At 42.9% G+C, this 19,434-nt stretch overlaps 1 protein-coding gene and 1 long non-coding RNA gene across 4 annotated transcripts in view; one reads left to right on the forward strand and one right to left on the reverse strand.

The window, feature by feature from the left end:
* The window catches only part of LOC123377258, an 81,906-nt gene that overhangs the window by 21,080 nt on the left and 41,392 nt on the right, over window positions 1-19,434 (forward strand). The gene's annotated exons all lie outside the window — the stretch shown is intronic.
* LOC123377257 (vascular endothelial growth factor receptor kdr-like) overlaps window positions 3,858-19,434 on the reverse strand; it is a 179,867-nt gene continuing 164,290 nt past the window's right edge. The window contains exon 30 of the mRNA XM_045029922.1: window positions 3,858-9,416. Coding sequence (XP_044885857.1) covers window positions 9,212-9,416 — 205 coding nt within the window. The 3' untranslated portion in view covers window positions 3,858-9,211. The remainder of the gene's footprint in view (window positions 9,417-19,434) is intronic.

Consider the following 19,434-nt stretch of genomic DNA (forward strand, 5'->3'; position numbering starts at 1 on the left):
ATTAACCTTTGGATGCTTGAGGAATTCATTTTGACAATAGCACGGCTTAAAAATAAACAGGCACTACTCCAAGCAGTGTGTCCAAAGATGCCCCAATTTATTCTTCTGCTGATCCAATCATTGTCTCGGCAGATCAGAATATATAGTTCTGGCTTATAAAGGTCATGCTGGCATTGCTCATCCGGTGCAGCCTAGAGGAGCAGAGGGCACAGCACTGGGTCTGGGACCTGCGGCGGTAAAAATCTCCATTTATTTCAATGGGGAAATGGGGGCTGCTTTGTGTTATTGACTTTGTTCATCTTAAATCCGCTGCCAGATTTGAAAGTCTTCTCCTGCAATATTCTGGGGTGGGGGTGGGGACCAAAAAAAGAGATGAAAATATGTGTGTCAATTTGAAAAGGCAGGGGGTGTACCCATTCCTGGCCTAGCTCAGAGACTGTGCATATTTAACAGCTGGGTTGTCCCCACTCTCCATCACGACTGATGTGATGCAGTAAGGATCCCAGAGTCACCTGCAGGGACTGCTTCCATGTTTGACTTTAGGCTTGGCACAAAGATTATGGAGACTGACAACAAAGACTTGGCCTTTGAGGATATTGCAACAAGAAAAGCCATTATGACCAGGTGACACAGTTAGCAAATGTGGTATCATGTAGGTGATGTAAATGGTGTAACTGAACGCAAAGTGATATAATTTACGTGCCAAGGGAAGGAAGAATGGGTAGTAGCAAGAAAAACACAGCCAAAAGAAGATATAAGATAAAGCAATTTCCAAGTCCACTTAGGGATGAATTTGACTCCTTGAGACCATTATCATGATGGGAGCAGGATCACCCCTTGTGTGCCTGCATTCCCTCCCTATGTGCAAATGATTGATTCCTGTTTTCTAAAATATCCTCTCTTGCTGTAGGTCCAGTGCTTCCTGCTGCCATGGCTCTTCTAATCAGACGCTGCCAGCAGATTTTATTCTTGTCCTAGCAGGGCTTCAGCATCGCTCCATATCCTTCCAGTCACCTTCCTTTGGTTTTGTTTCTCTCTGTTTTGTAACAACTCTGCATTTTTCTTTGGACTTTCAACTAAAATCAATGTGGTGAAATCAATAAAAGTGCACAAAAAAGGGGGGGGGGGAATAAATAGAGCAGAGTTCCAGACTAAATGCCAATGAATTCCTTGAAGAATTGGGTGCCCTGGCTCAACTTCCTCTAGGCCAGTGGTTCCCAAACTTGGTTCATGGCTTGTTCAGGGTAAGACACTTTGTTTACCTGAGTGCCCGCAGGTATGGCTGCTCGGAGCTCCCAGTGGCAGCGATTCACCGTTCCCGGCCAATGGGAGCTGCAGAAAGTGGCGTGGGCCGGGCCACCGCTTCCCACAGCTCCCATTGGCTGGGATGGGCGAACTGCAGCCACTGGGAGCTGCGAGTGGCCGTTCCTGTGGACGCTCCAGGTAAACAAAGTGTCTCGCGGCTAGCCAGGGGCTTACCCTGAACAAGCCATGAACCAAGTTTGGGAACCACTGCTCTAGGCTAAATAAAGCCAGATACTCCAAATGTGAGGAGTATTTTCTTTCAGTAACCTCTGAATGACATATTTATTATTAAGACAAGATAGGTGGGTAATATATTTTATATTTATTATTAATGTTTATTATTATTTAAATTGACCCTACTTGGGCCTTGAACCTGAGACCCCTCTTTCTAAAACCATGAGATGCTAACACTTGAACTAAAGAAGTAAGTCTGCTAGCTGGAAGGAGTAGCAGGCTGATTTTCTCTTATGTGGGCCAGCCACTAAAGGAGGCCAAAGAGTCAGGTTCTCCTAGTATGGTTTTGTACATTTTTTTTTTTACAGTGTGCTAGGTGCCTCTCATAACAGATGATCTGATGTGATTCTACCCTGAGGCACTTACAAGCTAGTTAGGAACCGACAAAAATAAATGCATCCTTTTGAGTCTACGTGGGCACCACCTCCTTTGTGTCACTTTATGAAGAAAGTTCTACGTACCGAGGAGATGTACAGCCTAGTTCAGAGACCAAGGACCAAGGACTTCTCTTTCATTGTATTCTGTTTCATGGAGGCAAAAGACAGTTTACTGGGAGAAGAGCTCAAATCCCTTTAGTCCTTGTCTTGTGCTTTACCCACAAGACTATTCTTCCCTAAGGCCAGTGCCGCGCCTTAGCATGTGCAGCCCCAGGCACATGTTTCCTCTGCTGGTGTCTGGAGCCAGCTCTGCCTAAGGCAAGGCAAAACCAGGCACCTTGCAAAAGTTTAGCTGCAGTCACGCATAATACCAGGCAATCAATAAATTATGTTATGAGCTAAAAGTGAATCAAACCAAGTTAATTTTCTATATTTTCTTTCTGCTGTTTGATACATTAGCTTCATACAGGAGGAGGTTCTATATTGCCTAACAAAATTATACATGAGTGATGCATTATATAAGCCACTAAAGCATTTCATAGTTTACAGTGGAAGAGTGTTCCTGCTCATTATGTGAATGAGAGGAGACTGCTGCATTTCACATGACATGTATAATTTAGACACATTTAGTTCCAGGACTATTTGGAACAAGGGATGGAGAGAAACTTTAAAAGGTTCCAAGTGACCGAGTGCTCTGGAGTTTTCCAAACCCAACCGTCTAGTGCAAGACCATGCCAGCTTTTAAAGTGCACAAAGAGAGAAATATCTCTGGAACACAACGGATTTCTAATTAAATCCTTTGTGTGGAAAAAGAAACAGAAATGAATCTCGGCCAGTCTGTCTGAAACGGGCAGATGTTCCTTAGCTGAAAAGCTATCAAAGATAGTTCAGCCAACAATCGTTAACCATACCACTGAAAATGGACAGGAGACATTAGAAGCTGTGATTAGAGGAATCTTACCAAATGTCAAGGCAAACGACCTCATGTCATTTGAAGCTTTTTCTTGAATTTTTATATGTATATATATAAAGAAAAAGCTTCAAATGACATGAGGTCGTTTGCCTTGACATTTGGTAAGATTCGTCTATATTTCACATCTTGTTTTTGTCCATTTTAGAACCTGTCTGTAAGCTAGGTGGTTCCAGATTCAGGAAAGAGCTCAGCATTTCAGCGGTCCAACTTCAATTCAGCTGGGAAGCCAAAATTTGAGCGTTTTTGATGTTTGTTAGAAAATATTTATTTGAATTAGATCTCTTTTGCAAAGCAGCTGTTTAAATGAAAGGAAAAACATCTTTGGGAAATGCTAAGCCATGTCTAAAGAAAACCCAAATGTCACCATGTTCTGCAGTTGACATGAGCTCTTCGTCACACAGCCCAGTGTCACAATTTGAATCTTGACGAGCAGAAGCCATGCAGCCATGTTTAGCAAAACTCGTAAGCCTGTGCTTAACTTTCAGTCCCATTGAAGTCAGTGAGGTTTAAACATGTGCTTAAGTGCTTTGATGAATTAGGGGTCTTATTGAGGGGCATAGCTTCAATCCCACAAAGACTTAAGTTTAAGCATTTGAATAGTCCTATTGATTTGTTTGTAGGACCAGAGCCTTCGTGTCTAACAAGCTGTAGTTATCAACTGCCAGTGTCTCTACCACACTGTGGTGTGATCATGTCAGATCTGTGGATTTATACCAGTGTGACTAAGATCAGAATCTGGCCAAGCATTTTCCCAGAATCATGAGCTTTTTAAGCAAATATGGCCGTTAGACATCTTTGAGCTGTTACAATGTGGCAGGTTTATGTCCTAACCTTTGAAGGCCATGAAGCAATTAATGCAAATTCCACTCCCTGTAAACCCTCTGAAAACACTGTTGCTTTATTTATGTATATTATGCTTCAAGGACAACTTCGCACGAGACAACAGATGACACAAAGGAGTCCCGGGCTGTATAAATATAGAATCATTTTATTTTATTTTGGTTAACAGATACAATACAATTTTTGACTACGTAAGAAAGCGGAGTTTTCAGTGCATACATTCTTCAGCCAGACAGGGACAGGGCACCCAGACATTCCATAGTGATTTGAGTAATACCATGGCACTTGCTTAGTTTATTTTCCTTAACTCCACAGTTATTGGACTTTCCCAGCTTTCATTAACAGCTTTGACAACTCAAGGTCTAGGGAAAAATGAATTGAATAATAAGGCTGGGCTGGCTCTTGTGAAACAGGATTATCAGGCAGGCAAAGATACTCTTTGGTTCCTGCATTCCATGCTAGTCTTCGTGAGTAACCATATCTTTTAAGGCATCATATTTGGTTGGCATGCCAGTGAGCTTTTGCAGTCCAGCCAGGAACTGGGACTTTTTGTTCTTCTACACAATATGGAAACAACACTTGGTACAAACAAACCAGAGCTGTGGTCAAACAAGGGAAATTCATACCGCCTCTCCTGTTCTCTCCTTCCAATTAATTTTAAGAAGAAGGCCCTATGTTTGAGTTCAGAATTGCATAATCTCCTACAGATCCAGTGCTTTGTAGCATCCTATCTTGTTATGGACATTTTGCTGATGATGTTTCATCAGAGGTGTTTTATTCCATGAGATTGCCCAGTTGGGATTTGGGAGCTAGAAACCTTTAATCAAGACCACACCCTTGTAATTGTATTAAAAGCTGATAACACTTCCCAGGTAAGATGGGGTGTGACAAGACAGTGCCACTGCTGAAGATGAAATGTTATTGAGAAGATTTATGTCTTAAGCTTTTGACTACCTGGTTACAGAGTAAAGTGCCAGCGAACACTCGCCACAATACGCAGGAAGCAGAGAAGAAGTGATAAAGTGCCAGAGCCTTTTGACTGCCCAACAGAGTCACAAGAAAGAGCAGTGTTCACATCAGAGAGAGATCCAAACTGTGGTGTTTGGAGATATTTAGATTTGGACCTCAGTACAGATCCAAGTTTAACAGGGGTCTAGATTTAATGTCCTCATTTGAGCCTGCTACAGAGAAAGGCCTGAGCCATGAGATTTTCATTTTGATTGGAGGTGCCCTAGCACCCAGGGGAGGGGAGATGGGTCCAGTGTCTGAGTTTGGGCCCTCCAGCTGGTTAAGATAAAGTGAAAGAGGCAAAGAGTGATCAAAGTGTCTGAAGGAGACAGGAGAGACAAATAGACTTCAGCTATAAATCCACCAAATTGTAGCTTGCTGGAGAAGCTGGGTATTTAAATACCCAGAAGAGAAGAAACATATTTTGTTCAGGGACATGCTACCGGGACAGTTTCTGATAGAGATAAAAAAGCCACAGTCCCCAACTCTAGCCAATGTAGGAAGTCTTAGGATGGGAAAAGGTTAAAGTTAAAGGTGAAAAAAAAGAGACCTGTTTAGCTATCTAGTCAATCCCCAGCAAGTACAGGATACCTGGGCAATATCAGACTGAAACCAGTTGTACACTTAATCTTAGCCAAAAGGCAGAGAAGAAGCTACTGGGAGAAGCCAGGAGGGAGGCTAGACATGATCTGAACTTTCCATGAAATTAAGTGTTAAGATACATGGATAGTAAGGAAAAGGGGGAACCAGGGAATATAGATGTCAAGAAACACCAGAATAATAAGATGGTTGTGGATCCTAATGAGGTACCTTATCCTCGGCCTCTTATCTGACCCCAGGGTTCATCAGGGGAGATTCTTGCCCCTGAATGGTCAGAGTCCCTTTCCCTGATACTTTGGGATTGCTAGGGAAAAACAGAAGGGGAAAGCACCATAAAAAGCCCAACAGGTTTACACTGATTAATAACAGTTGTCATTAAACTGAATCAGATTAGAAAGGCAGGTGACCAACTGCCCTCTGGAGTCAACTAGGAATCCCTGAGAAGTCTGAAAAATCAAACATTACATCACTTAGCAATTCGGCCTCCTCTCTTCCTCCTGCCAGTAGATCAGCCTTGAGTTAGACTAGAACCTGTGAAAATCCCTCCCTTTTACCTTGAGCTGCACTGCTGATGCCTGCAGGAATGTTACAAGCCCACCGGATTCCTCTCGCTCCCTGTTTTCTAACTGAAGCTACGTAACAAAGGGAATAAAGGAGAGCCAAAGATGCTAACAGCCAAAAGGAGAGTCACTATAAACTCGAAATGGGAGGGAACTGTAAAGCAAGCCTGGCCCGCAAGCATTAGTGAAATGTTTAGTAAAGATACTTAACTCTGTTACGTCAGGGGGTCTCCATCTCTCTCTCGACTAAAATGTTACAGACATAATCATATAGAGGAATTGCTATATTTGCCTCTACTGGGTAAACTATATACACCAATGTAAGGAAAGAACAATAATTAAATTAAGGGAGGAGAGGAAAGTACAAACAAAATATTAGTAAATAAAATACAAGACACATACATGAATAATACTTGTCAGGTAATAGTTCAGCTGGTTGCATTTACCATGAAGAAGAGAAGAAACTTCCCCTCAAATAAAAGTTGGAAACACATATGTCCAAACCTTGGTCATTTGCAGTTTTGTTCAGGACACTTCTTAAGTGCTTTGAGGCTGACATAAAGGAACCAAACCCTCCCACCCTCAGATAGGGATTAAGGGGTTGTTGTCCTGATGAACTGGCATCTGGCATGACTAGCCCTAGATGTCTCCTGATCCTTGAATCACAGAGACGTCCTCAATTTTTAGAGGCCCATCCATGGACCCAGTGTTTAAGATGCGTATAATTTTGCAGATCTCAAGGAGAGTGCCCAGGCCTGCATTTCTGTGTTCTCATGTGACATAAAAACAACTGTGATGGATGTTGGCCAAAAGCCATAATAAGACTCTAGATGCAGTGCCCCCTTAAATAAAGGCACTCCCTTGGTTCCACTTAGAACACAAGCCCTGCATCCCTTTGGTTTCATAAAAGCCTCTGCAAATTGTGTTCTGAAGAAAGGGGAAGGGAAAAGATGCTGAGTTTTCTTGGAAGCAGCTAATTAGCACAGCAGTGTTTCCAATTTTATTTAAAAAATGGAGAGCACATTTATATACTTGCAACTGTTATTTTTTCCCTAGGCCTCCTTATATTTAGGATTTGCAAGCAAAAGTTTTTTTACACACTGTAATTTTCACAAGCTTAAGAGCAAGGTACAACAGCAAAAACTGTCTCACATTGACACTGTTAATGCTAGACCCAGCAGAGTTATATATTGGAGACATTTTTTCCATTTGTCTTGTGAATAAATTATCTGCAAACCAAGTGCTTAATTATTTGACCAGCTCTATAGATGGTCAATTTAATAGTCACTGAACAAATGATCAAAAGAGCTTTTTGTCACTCTTTAGATAAATTATTCCCCAATAGGCTTCTCTCATTATTTGACCAGCTCTCGTTAACACATAGTTATTACAATACAAAGAAGTGCAAAAATGACAATAAAGCAATTACAGACCACGATTTCCCAGCAGGTCAGCTAGGAACAAGGGGGACTCATCCTTGTGAATTACTGCAGATCCCCTTTTTTAAATGGGAGCCTGCATGCTTTCTCCAGACTAATTCAGGAACTAAAGAGAACCAGGATTACAATCTGAGGATCCCCCATTTCAAATGTTTTACCGTTCACAGTTAAGAGGGTGCTGGGCTTGGGATTTTTTTTTGTTTTTTTGTTTTCCCCTGTGATAATACCTGAGTCTTCTTTCATGCTTATTTCAATGTTATCAGGTCTACCTAGTAATTTGAAAATGATTCCAATGTTCTGAGAGCGTTTGGTCTGTTTCACTATGCTGGAGGAGTTAGGGAAAGACGATCACATTGTTTGCCAGGTGCCTTTTCTTCTTTCGGTTTGTGATCGTTTAAAAAGATCTCTCCTCTGAAGGAAAGAGGCCATTGCTAATGCCAGACCTAGGAAGGGAATGGAGGGGTTTCCTAGGCCTTGGAAAAATCACCAGGGAGAAAATTAATGTAAAGCTCCTTTTCCCAGGTTATAATTTAGGCGGTTACAGGCTTGACTGTCAATGAGCATCTTTCTCAGCCTTGCTTTAGACTTGAGACCCTAGATGCTTTACTCCTGCCTAAATTTTTAATGTCAGCTGAGATTACTTCACAGTGCATTAAATTACAAGGATTACTTGCTTACTTGTGAGGTTGCTGCAAGGAGGAGATGGGTGTGCATGCTGGCAAACCTACAATTCCCCTGCTGTACATAGCATGTGGGGGGTGAGGGGCAGGTCACTTTGAATTTCTCAGCTGTGTAGATCCGTGATCCAGCCAGGCCTGACTGCAAAAAGCTTTGATTTACTCGCTTGGGGCATTACACACCACAGTAGCAAGGTGGTCAGGCTGCACGGACTCCAGAAGTACAAACCTAAATGTCAGATTGCTCCTAGTGTGGTATAGGTTGGTATTCCAAAAATCAAACTGTGTTTGGCATCAGCAGTGGAATCTAGGGGAAGTGCTTTCTATAAAGATGTGTCCAGAAGTTAAACAGAATAATTGTGTTAAACTGTTAGTGTCCCAGTGGCATATGGCCTGCATTGAGTGCACACACAAGGGAAAATATATTTGTCTAAATTTATAAAGTCCTTATCCAAAGACCTAGGGTGCTGAACAATCATTATAAAATAATGCACTAATATAAATTGTTGTTCCCACAAAGGAAAAACCTGGGGAAATAGATGAGCTGTGTAGTGTGCCCAGAATGCAACCAAATCCAGGCTTTCTACAGGTACTCGAAGTACCCATGCTCTGTGTATGTTGTATGGTTTTAAGGACGGATCCCAGAAGATGTACAAACACCATTAGAATACCAACCCTAAGCAAAACAATTTGGATATTTCAAATACATTTTGGGAGGGACAATGAGATTCCCCATGTTTTTAAAATAATGTACGCTTTCAAAATCCACATATCAGTGTTTGGGGCTGCAATTCTTAACTGATCCCCAGACAGCATCTGAGCATATAATCCTTGCAGGGTCTACGTATGGACAGCAGAATCAATACTGTGGCACCCATCTCCGTGACTCTTGTATGGAATCAGCAAAAAGGGATTGAAATACCTTGCACATCTGCAATTGCTACTGAGCAATCCAATGTGGGGAGTGGGGAACAATTTTGGGCTGCAGCTCCTATTTTTGATTCTGGTATGTTAACTAGATAAGCTGAAATATACCTTTTAAGGTAGCTGCTTTTTAAGGGTTTCCATTCACAGCAGGGACACTGTCAGTTTCCTTCTCCTCTTTTTATCCTAGTCCTTTTAAACAGCCTGTACAAATGGTGGAGGTATGTGAGAATCCAGCATTGCTGAAAGAGGTGCAGAGATTGAACTGGGCTGATTACACTGGAGGGGCAGAATAGTGGATGACGGAGTTGTAGTCGGGAGGTGGGCTGTGGCATTCCAGGTTTGGATCCATGGGCAGGAGGACTGAGTCTTCCAGGGTGAAGTCCATGGTGTCCTCATCAATCTGTATTGCTGGCTGGTATTTCACAATCTCATGCTCTGATAACATGGATTCTTTGCTCTTGCTGACAGCTCGCTGCCTGTTTAAAACAAAGACACACAATCCAATATTCAGACCCTTTCCTTATAAAGCTTTGCTCTTATCTGTCATTGGCCTAGTATCTGTCTTTTCAGGATCTCAAAATGCATTACTGAACTGACCCTCACAGCACCCCGTCAGACAGGTAACTATTATCCCCTTTTTACAGATGGAGGGACTGAGTTTGTGACGTGCTCAAGGTCGCTCAGAGATTCAATAGCAGGGCTGGGAATAATACCTAGGAGTCCCTATACCCTGTCTCTTTCACTCACCACGAACCACCGTCCAATGTACTGTATGTATCTTGGTTATAAATGCTCCTGTCATTGTTCAGGGAATGTGACATTTTGAAAGCAGAATCCTGATCTATGGTTTTTCTTTAAGTACAGTAAAAACTGGGATTAATGAATAATCTATGACACACTTCGATTTATAACAATGTGGAGAGCAAGAGTGCACTTTATGTTCACTGTAGAGCAAATCTCTCACACACATACCTTGTAACCTTTTAAAACTACAGAACAGTCTTTCAACTAAGTTGCATGATGCCCAAACTAGTGTCCTGCAACTGGTGCTATTCAAGAGACCTCGGTTTGATTCCCAGCTGCCTTCTTTTACTCTAGAGCAGTGGTTCTCAACCTATTTACCATTGTGGGACACATATGTGGCCCCACAATGTGTTATGTGGTCTGTATCCAATACTACCTGTATGGCCCTGAGGATGTCACATGGGCCACAGTTCTGTGCTGACTGGGCTGCAAGCAGCCCTGGGGCCACAGGTTGAGAACCATTGCTCTAGGTGATGATGTGGGAAAAGAAACAATTTAAGTTGCTAAATAGCAACCCCTATTGGTAGAACTAGGAGAACTCCAAAGGGAGTGTGGACCAGTCTTCATCAGATGCCATCACATGGTGGCTTTGAAGAGAGGCTCACTTGAACCCAAAAAAGGTAATTATATGCAACCTCATAAATAATATTTTGCTCATCTATAACATCTTCTGCCCAAGGAATTCAAAGCATCTCTGTGGAGGAGATTTGGATAATTCAGAAATGGTGGTGACTAGGCTCCAGATCTGGAGGTGGTTCTCTGAACTTGTCCACTGTTGTTAGGACTCTATAACTAACTGATCTGAATCTCTTTGCAATAATCCATAATCACAAACTGATTCTGATCACGGCATTGCTTGTGTGTCACTTCAAAATGACTCCTGAACATGCTAGGGAGAGTATAAAATCAACCAGTTATATAGTGCTCAGACAGTAGGAGAATATATATCATGTGTACAGGTAAATACAGTAACTCCTCACTTAATGTTGTAGTTATGTTCCTGAAAAATGTGACTTTAAGCAAAATGATTTTAAGCGAATCTAATTTCCCCATAAGGATTAACATAAACGAGGGGGGGGGGTGTTAGGTTCCAGGGAAATTTTTTTTCACCAGACAAAAGACTATATATATATATATATATATATAACACAGTGTATGTTTTAAACAAACAATTTAATACTGTTCACAGCTATGATGATTGTGAAGCTTGGTTGAGGTGGTGAAGTTAGATGGTGGAAGAAGGTGGGATATTTCCCAGGGGATGCCTTACTGCTAAATGATGAACTAGCACTCGGCTGGGCCCTCAAGGGTTAACACATTGTTGTTAATGTAGCCTCACACTCTACAAGGCAGCACAAATGGAGGGAGGGGAGACAGCATGGCAGATAGAGACAGAGACACACATCCTGTGTGTGTGAGAGAGAGGCGCATTGCCCTTTTAAGTATGCTGACCGCACTCTAAGTACATTGCCTTTTTAAGTAGATCAGCAAGTTGAGACAGCAGCTGCTGGCAGCAAGTGCCCTCCATCCTGAGCCCTGTCGTGTGTCTCCCCCCCCGCCACTCTATGGAGATGGGGTAAGCAGGGGGTGTCATAAATAAACAGATCAGGGTTAAGGTCTCTTTTACCTGGAAAGGGTTAACAAGCTCAGTAACCTGAGAAACACCTGACCAGAGGACCAATCAAGGGACAGGATAATTTCAAATCTCTGTGGAGGGAAGCCTTTGTCTGTGTTCCTTGTTTGCTCTGTGTTCTCTCTTTGGATCTAAGAGAGACCAGACATGTCTCCAGGTTCTCCTGGAGTATTTCCTACTATCCAATAGTGAGTATTAATTAGAAAGGCGGATTAGTCTTATAATTTGATTTCTACATTTGCAATTGTGTGTTTGCTATAGAATTTCTTTAATTCTGTACTGTTATTGCTTTTACTGAGAAAGAAAGGAGGGGGGATTCTCTCCAGAAATTGATAAGTTTAGACCCTGTGTATTGTTCCATCTTGGTATTACAGAGACAGTTTACTTTCTTTTTATTCTTTAATAAATCTTTTCTGTTAAGGACTTGGTTGATCTTTCCTTGGGTGAATTCTCAGGGAAAGGGAAGGAGGGAGGAGGAAGGCATCCCTCTGTAGTTGAATCCCGGTATCTCTCCTAGGAAAAGGGAGGGGGGAGGAAGCAGGGGGGGGGAATGGTTTATTTCTCCTAGGTGTAAGAACTCCATGGATTTGGGGCTCTTGGGATCCCCAAGGATTTTGGGGAAGGACTGTGTCCCAATACACGTACATTATTGGGTGGTGGCAGCTTTTACCAGATCTAAACTAGGATTTTAGTTTAGGGGAGTCCGTGCAGGTCCTCATATTGGAACCCAACAGCTCTAAGTGGGGGTGAGACCTATGACAGGGGGGGCAGGGGACATTCTGACATTAGCACCTCTCTTCCCCTCCCTGCCCTGCACAGCAAGCAGGAGGCTCCTGGGAGCAGCTCCAAGGCAGAGGGCAGGAGCAGCACATGGCAGTGGGGGGAGGGACAGCTGAACTGCTGGCAATTGATAGCCTGCTGGGTCGCTGCTGCACAGGGAACTTAGGGGAGCGGGGAGCTGATGGGGGGGCCACCAGCCCACCCTGGTTCCAAGCCCCCACCAGCTAGCTCCAATGGGCTGCTCTTTCTGCAAGCGGTGGACAAAGCAGGCGGCTGCCAACCAACGTTATAAGGGAGCACTGTGCAACTTTAAACGAGCATGTTCCCTAATTGATCAGCAACGTAACAATGAAACAACGTTAACTGGGACGACTTTAAGTGAGGAGTTACAGTAGTTACTTTCTAATGGCCTTGAAACAGAAACAGTCTTCAGAGAGGAGATTTGACTATTTATTATTATTTTATCTATATTGCAGTAATGCATAGTGAGCCTAGTCATATTCCCGGGCCATGTAAGTGCTAGATACGGTACAAACACAGAACAAGAAGAAAGTCCCTGGCCCAAGGATCTTACAATCCAAGCATAAGAGACAGGGAAACAGATACACACAACAAACAGAGGGACTGCAAGGAAACAATGAGATAAAACTGGTCAGTATGAAAAGCTCTGCTCACTGCACACCAGCTGTTTAATCACTGGTGCATGTTTTTGTAGGCATCGTGGTAGAGGAAAATATTGACTGCAGCATCATGGGTCAGCCTACCACAGACCCAGCACTCCTTCCCATTTGCTAAACAGGGTATGGCTGATTGAGGGTGGAGGTGTGACCCTGCTTTATAGAATCATAGAAATGTAGGGCTGAAAGGGACGTGAAGAGGTTGAGGCAGGATTAAGTCAACTTAGAACGTCCCTGACAGGTGTTTGTCCAACCTGTTCTTAAAAACCTCCAATGATGGGGCTTCTACAACCTCCCTTGCAAGCCTATTCCAGAACTTAACTATTCTAGTTAGAAAGTTTTTCCTAATATCTAATCTAAATCTCCCTTGCTGCAAATTAAATCCATTACTTCCTGATCTACCTTCAGTGAACATGGAGAATAATTGATGACCATCCTCTTTATAACAACCCTTAACATATTTGGAGACTGTTCTCAGGTCCTCGTCTGTCTTCTTTTCTTAAGACTCAACATGCTGACTTTTTAAACCTTCCTCACAGGTCAGGTTTCCTGAGCCTTTTATAATTTTTGTTTCTCTCCTCTGGACTTGTTCCAATTTGTCCACAGCTTTCTTAAAGCGTGGCACCCAGAACAGGACAGAGTGCTCCTGCTGAGGCCTCACCAGTGCCAGGTAGAGTGGAACAGTTACTGCCTGTCTCACATATGGTTTTCCTGCCAGTACACCCCAGTATGACATTAGCCTTTTTCGCAACTGCATCACCTTGTTGGCTCACATTCAACCTTTTCCGCAGTTGAGCAGATTTCACCACTGTTTTCCCACTTAAGTGTTTATGCTCTAGAACACTTCGTTGAAAACCAGATCAGCAGGAGATTCAGTTGGTCCAATGATTAGGTCACTAGTGGAGGACATGGGAAACCTGGGTTTAAGTCCCTGTTGTGCCCAACATTTTCTGTGTAACATTGAGTTCAGTTCCCCATCTAGTAAAAATTGAGATAATTGTACTTCCATGCTTCACAGGCTGAATTCATTAAAACTTGTAAGGTCTGTTCTTGTACTATGGTAATGTACGACTATTTAAATATCTAAAATAGCTAGACACAGCCCAGACTTAACAAGGAGGTTGCTACTGGGGACAGCAGACTCATAATATTCCTATTTTTTATTTCCTGTTGTCCTCATTCTTCCTGTGCGTTTGTTGCCTTCCCTCACTGGTTTCAGGACAGAAAATGTCTTTTTTTTCCAGAAAGAGAGCTAATGTTGCTCAATAAGTTCTGGTACGATAACCTTAGACTATCTGGTCTTTGGCCTTGGAATCCTGAGCCTGGAATTGAAGTTCACTGCGAGCTGCAGATGTCACCAGCCTGGCTAGTAGAATTAGTATTGGTGTTTTCATTGTAAATGTTAATTGTTCTGGAGAGGTGGAGGCAGGCATGTCTGGTGTATTGTATTGGCTCAGGTAATGTATCGTTTTATGTGTATGTGCACCAGCCAGTTTATAATGGTCACTTTTGAGTCATTCAGTCTTGTAATTCTCCATTGTTTGGGGAGTTTTGTGTGTGTGTTGGATGTACTTTGCATATGCCAATCTATGAAGTCATTCCAAGTCAGTAGCACTTGAGATGTTGAGCCAAATTCAGCCATCATATGAACTGGTGCAACTGCCTACGACTTCAGTGGGAGATGCGCCATTTTACAGCAGGGCCTATTTTGGTCCAATGTGCTTGTCCTCCCCAAAATGTCAGTACCTCCTGCTCAAACCCAAGACAGGAAAATGAAAACATGATTCCTGCCTGTTGATGCAGAAATATAACCCCTAGGATGCTTCTTGCATCTCTTCAATAAACTCCAGTTCTGAGACTTCCAGGGTACAGAGAAGTAAACTGTGCAGGCAAACTCCGTGGTGCTGGCCTCTTAAATCTGGAGTAGGAGTTGAACCCAAATTCCTTGCATGGCAACGCAGATCACTACTCACTAGGTTGCCTCTCATGGCTGAAATAAGCTATAACCCTGAGGGTACCAGCAATGTTATTATCAAAATCTAAATTCTCTTCTTTCTCATTGTCCAGAGGAAAACACCAGTGGGAATTTCTTCAAAATGCCATACATTTGGCAGCTTTTCCATCCCCTCTCGTTAGATAGAGTCTCCCTCTGGAATAAGCGGCAAAACTGTCTCTCTGCTCTACTGTTTATTTATGTACTTTTCTTTTATTACCTAGCCCTGTTGACTCTTGTCAGCTGACTCCACAGACATTCTGGCTTTTAATTTGCCAGGTATTAAAGTCGTCAATGGAGACAAGGAGAAGCACGAAAGTATCTGTTTAACTTGGCCCCGGGCCTGTGTGCCTTGGAGTGCCAGATAAAAGAAATTTTATCAGGGTTTAGTTTGGCCACACAACGAGAAACTTTCAGACCCTTGTTGGCTTCCACCAAGTGTTCTCCTTGTGTTTCTGTCCCCTCTAGGGCAGGGGAATGGCTCTGTCTGTCACCTAAATCACACTGATGTTTGAAGAGAGACTTAAACAGTGACATTTAATATTTGCTCCCAAGCCAGAGAGATGATGAGTTTGATCCGAAGTGACTTCTGTGATTAACCGTCTATGGCAAATTGAAATGCAATTAACTTTCAAAAATGTTCCTTTCATGCAAAATGTATGTCCTAAATTAAAACAATCCAGGGGTCTTTACATTTTACCTTTTAATGCTCTAGAATGAAATGTCAGTAAATATAGTCTTTTCTTGCTCTGCAGCAGGGAAATGTACATATGCTTGGAATATATATCGTAGTGGTAGGCTGCAGCTTCCTTGTTCTGACTGTCCTTGAAATCTCATTTGCTACATAGAAACTGCCACATAGGATCAGACAGTTGGTCCATCTAGTCTGGCATCCTGCCGCCAGCAGTGGCCAGTACCCAACGCTTCAGAGGAAAGCAAAAGCCCTCTTATAATTACGCTCCTAGTCAATTGTGCAATGTTGCATAGGAGGGAAAAATCCTTCCTGAGCCACACAAGTGAATAGTTTAAGGCCCAACGCAAGATGAGATTCAATTACCCATAGTATTACGTAGGTACAAATGTTAATAATGGCTCATACAATGACCTAATCCTGTTAAAATCCAGCCTCAGTATTTACCTCAGTGAATTCCACAGGTTGACCTTCTGCTGCCTAAAGAAGTATTTTCCTTTATTGATTCTGCCTTCACTAACCTTTACTTTTAAATTACCTCTCCTCATATGAAAGGAGAGAGTAGAAAGAAGGGACTGGTTAGTTTTCACTGTGCCCTTCATAATGCTGAATGTCTCAATCAAATCCAGGGGATTATATGTGTGGGGAGGGTGAGTTTCACCTAAAATACATTTTGAAATTGGCCCAAGACAGTAACATCTTATACAGGGACCAATGCAAAAATCCTTGAATTTGTGCCTACAGGAATTTGTAACATTTGGGGGGGAAGAAATCTGAACATTGCAATTTCCACACTCAAAACACATGAAAAATGCCACTTTTGTCAGGTGCAAGTTTGTATTCAGTGCTAGTTGGGGAAACTCCTGCTTCACACCCATGTGAGACTGTGCCTACCTCATATTACACACTCAGTTCTGGGCTCCTCTGCACCAGGAAGATGGCTACAAACCGGAGAGGTTTAAGTGTAGAGCAACAAAAATGATTAAGGCACTGGGGGAACTAACTTATGAAGGAAGATTAGAAGAAAGCAAATATATAGCTTGGCTAACCAGTGACTCAGGGGGACATGCTAATCACCTACAAGTCTTTGCCTTCAGGCTTTCTTTCTACAGTGCCCATACCCTGGAGCCTAAGCCCTCTTTGTAAATTGTAAATACCAACAGAGGGAGTTGATAGGTTTGGATCAAGTATGTATAATTACAGGCCTGTCTACTCTATTAGTAGAAACTTGTCAGAGGACCATACTACAAAACACTTGTGTCCCATCCCAATTACAATACAGTTAAAATTTGTAGCGAGGATGGGAGCTTAACGGGGTTAATACTAGTCCAGTTTAGCTTGGTAATGTGACATGGTTAAAATATGCTTAGGTCCCTCCACACTACAGATTTTTACTATATTCTACCTGGGCTTCCTGTCATGGTGAAGACGGGCCTTGAAAGTAGTGGGATGAAACGAAGCAAAGGAAAATTTAATATTAGGAAATGTTTCCTAACAGTGAATGTATTAGGTTGGGCAGGAAGGCGGGGGAGGCTGTGCAGAATATACCATAGGGGACAGTCTTGCATTAGCTATAGGGAAGTGGACTAGATGACTTAATAGGTCTCTTCCATCTCACTCTTCTGTGAACCATTGATTCTGGCTTGAAGGTAAATAACTATTAAAACACCCCAAGAACTGGAAGCTCATTACTGGGGCTGTTTATTTTTCTGTAAGAGGGAGTCGGTTTCTAATGGCCTAAAGCTCAGTTAGGAATGCATGAGTGAGGACTGTAAGAGTATTTCTTAGGGGCAGGAGACAACAGAGCTCTAAATAAGTGAGGACTCCCCAGGCTTGAGGTAGAACACTCCTTCCCAGTGCTGTGGAGCTGCTCACATTGCTCTACCCAAGCACCTAGTCTTAACCAGGGAGGCCTCTCTGGCCCTTAAAAATCCTGGATGTGATCAGAGGCCTTGTTCAAGGAAAGACGGGCAACTGAGCTATGCAGCGGCAAGTCTACCAATTTATGCCTGATGCTTATCTCTTGTAATAATAATGTGAAGTCAACTGTGGAGCCGCCTGATAGCTTTTATAGGGACGTATGGAGACACTTTTCCAGAGTTAGTAGGTATTATTTCATTGAAAAAATACCAGAGGCTTTAATCACTAAGGTTGTTTTTTCTCTAATAGTTGTGAGTCTGATTCAGAATTTGCTTCGATGAATCTGCAGTGAGTACTGTGCACTAGAAATCCAATACTGCTTTCCTTCTGGCAGGATCAATATCTCACTGGTCAAGGGGCAGAGGAACTTGAAGCGTTATGGTTAAACATTCATTCTTTTTAAACATTCATAAGGTACCTATAAATAGGCTGGACAATAACCAAATGCAAAACAAAGCTAAAAGGGAGCCACAAAAGGACCAATTCACCACTGGAATAAGTGATTGCAGCTGTTTTGGCGTCAGTGGAGTTGTGCCTGATTATGCCAGTGATGAATTTGGCCCAATCATCTCAAATATACAGCCAACCCAAATGAAAGGCTCTGGCACAGGTTCCCCCACACCCAGGATGGTCAATTCCCACTGAACACAAGGAATAGAGGGCTGAGAGGCAGTGCAGTGTACCATAATGAGCACAGGAACCAAGAATACCTTAGTTCTAGGGACTCTTGCCACTGCATCACTGTGTGACCTTGGACAAATTACTTAAGCCAAAATTTTCACTGATTCTGAGTGCTGCAAATTTTGGACAGACCCAGTCTGGGTCCTTGTGCTAGGTGCTGTACAAACATAGAGATAGGTATAGTCACTACCCCCAAGAACATATGTACTAGTAACAAAAAGAAAAGTCTTCAGCTGTAATCATATACATCAGCCTGGAGCAACCTTATCTCCAACCTCTATTCACTTGAAAACAGGATATAGCAATAGGAATTCTGACTGACCCTTCTGAGCCACTTTCTCTGGGTGAGTAGTGACTGCAGAGCATGGAAGATCCCAGGGCTGTATATGAAAGCCTTAGTTGTGCTGCTGTGTCTCTAAGACTACGTCTACACTACAAGCTACGGGTGTGATTCCCAGGTCAATGAGAGCTATCCTGAGTATATATAGTAGTGTAGCCATGGTAGCATGGGCGACAGCAGTGGTGTCTTAGCCATGCCGACTATGTACCCACAGGGTTTGGGAGGGTTTGTCCTCAGCCCAGCTAAGCTGTGCTGCTGCCGCCTGTGCTACCAAGGCTACAGGACTATTCATACTCAAGCTAGTTCTCATTGAGCTAACGTGACTATGTTTACGTGAGCTGGGAATCACATCCCTAGCCTGGAGTGTAGATGTGGCCTAAGGGTCACCTTTTCCTACAGTCTTTCCCCAGACACATCATATCTGAACAGGAACGCTAGATGCTGCCAAGCGTGATTGTTTGGTTTGAATCCTGTGCACTGAGATTGCCTTAGACCCAATCCGGCTCGGGCAAAGGCACAGCCCTCAGCGACGTGAGCTGGAAGCTGCCTCTCAGTGCCTGCAGCACATCAGCTGAGACCCAGTCGGCTGGTGTCAGGGTGCTCAGCCAAGATTAGCCTGAATAATTGTTTCAGAGCAACCGAGCATAATTAGATCAGACAAAAAAAAAACCCCAAACAAACCCCACACCCAAGCAAAAGCCAAGCCTGCTATACATCTTAATAATAACTTGATTAAAGAGTCTCCAGGAGGATTTTAAAGCAGTGCTTGGTGCTGGCACGTTAATGTTACAAGATGAAACCTGACACACTGTCCTCATCGTGATGTCCCACACTTCCTCGAATGCTGATTTAGATGCAGTCCCTCTTTTGCTCTCATAAAGCCAACGTAAAATGCTTCTGACTTCAGAAATAGTTATTACTTGTCTAACAGGATTCCCAGGCCCAAGGTATCAGATTCAGCCTCAGTAAACTCTT

Source organism: Mauremys mutica, chromosome 9 (genome assembly GCF_020497125.1).
Source record: "Mauremys mutica isolate MM-2020 ecotype Southern chromosome 9, ASM2049712v1, whole genome shotgun sequence".
Taxonomy (NCBI): domain Eukaryota; kingdom Metazoa; phylum Chordata; order Testudines; family Geoemydidae; genus Mauremys; species Mauremys mutica.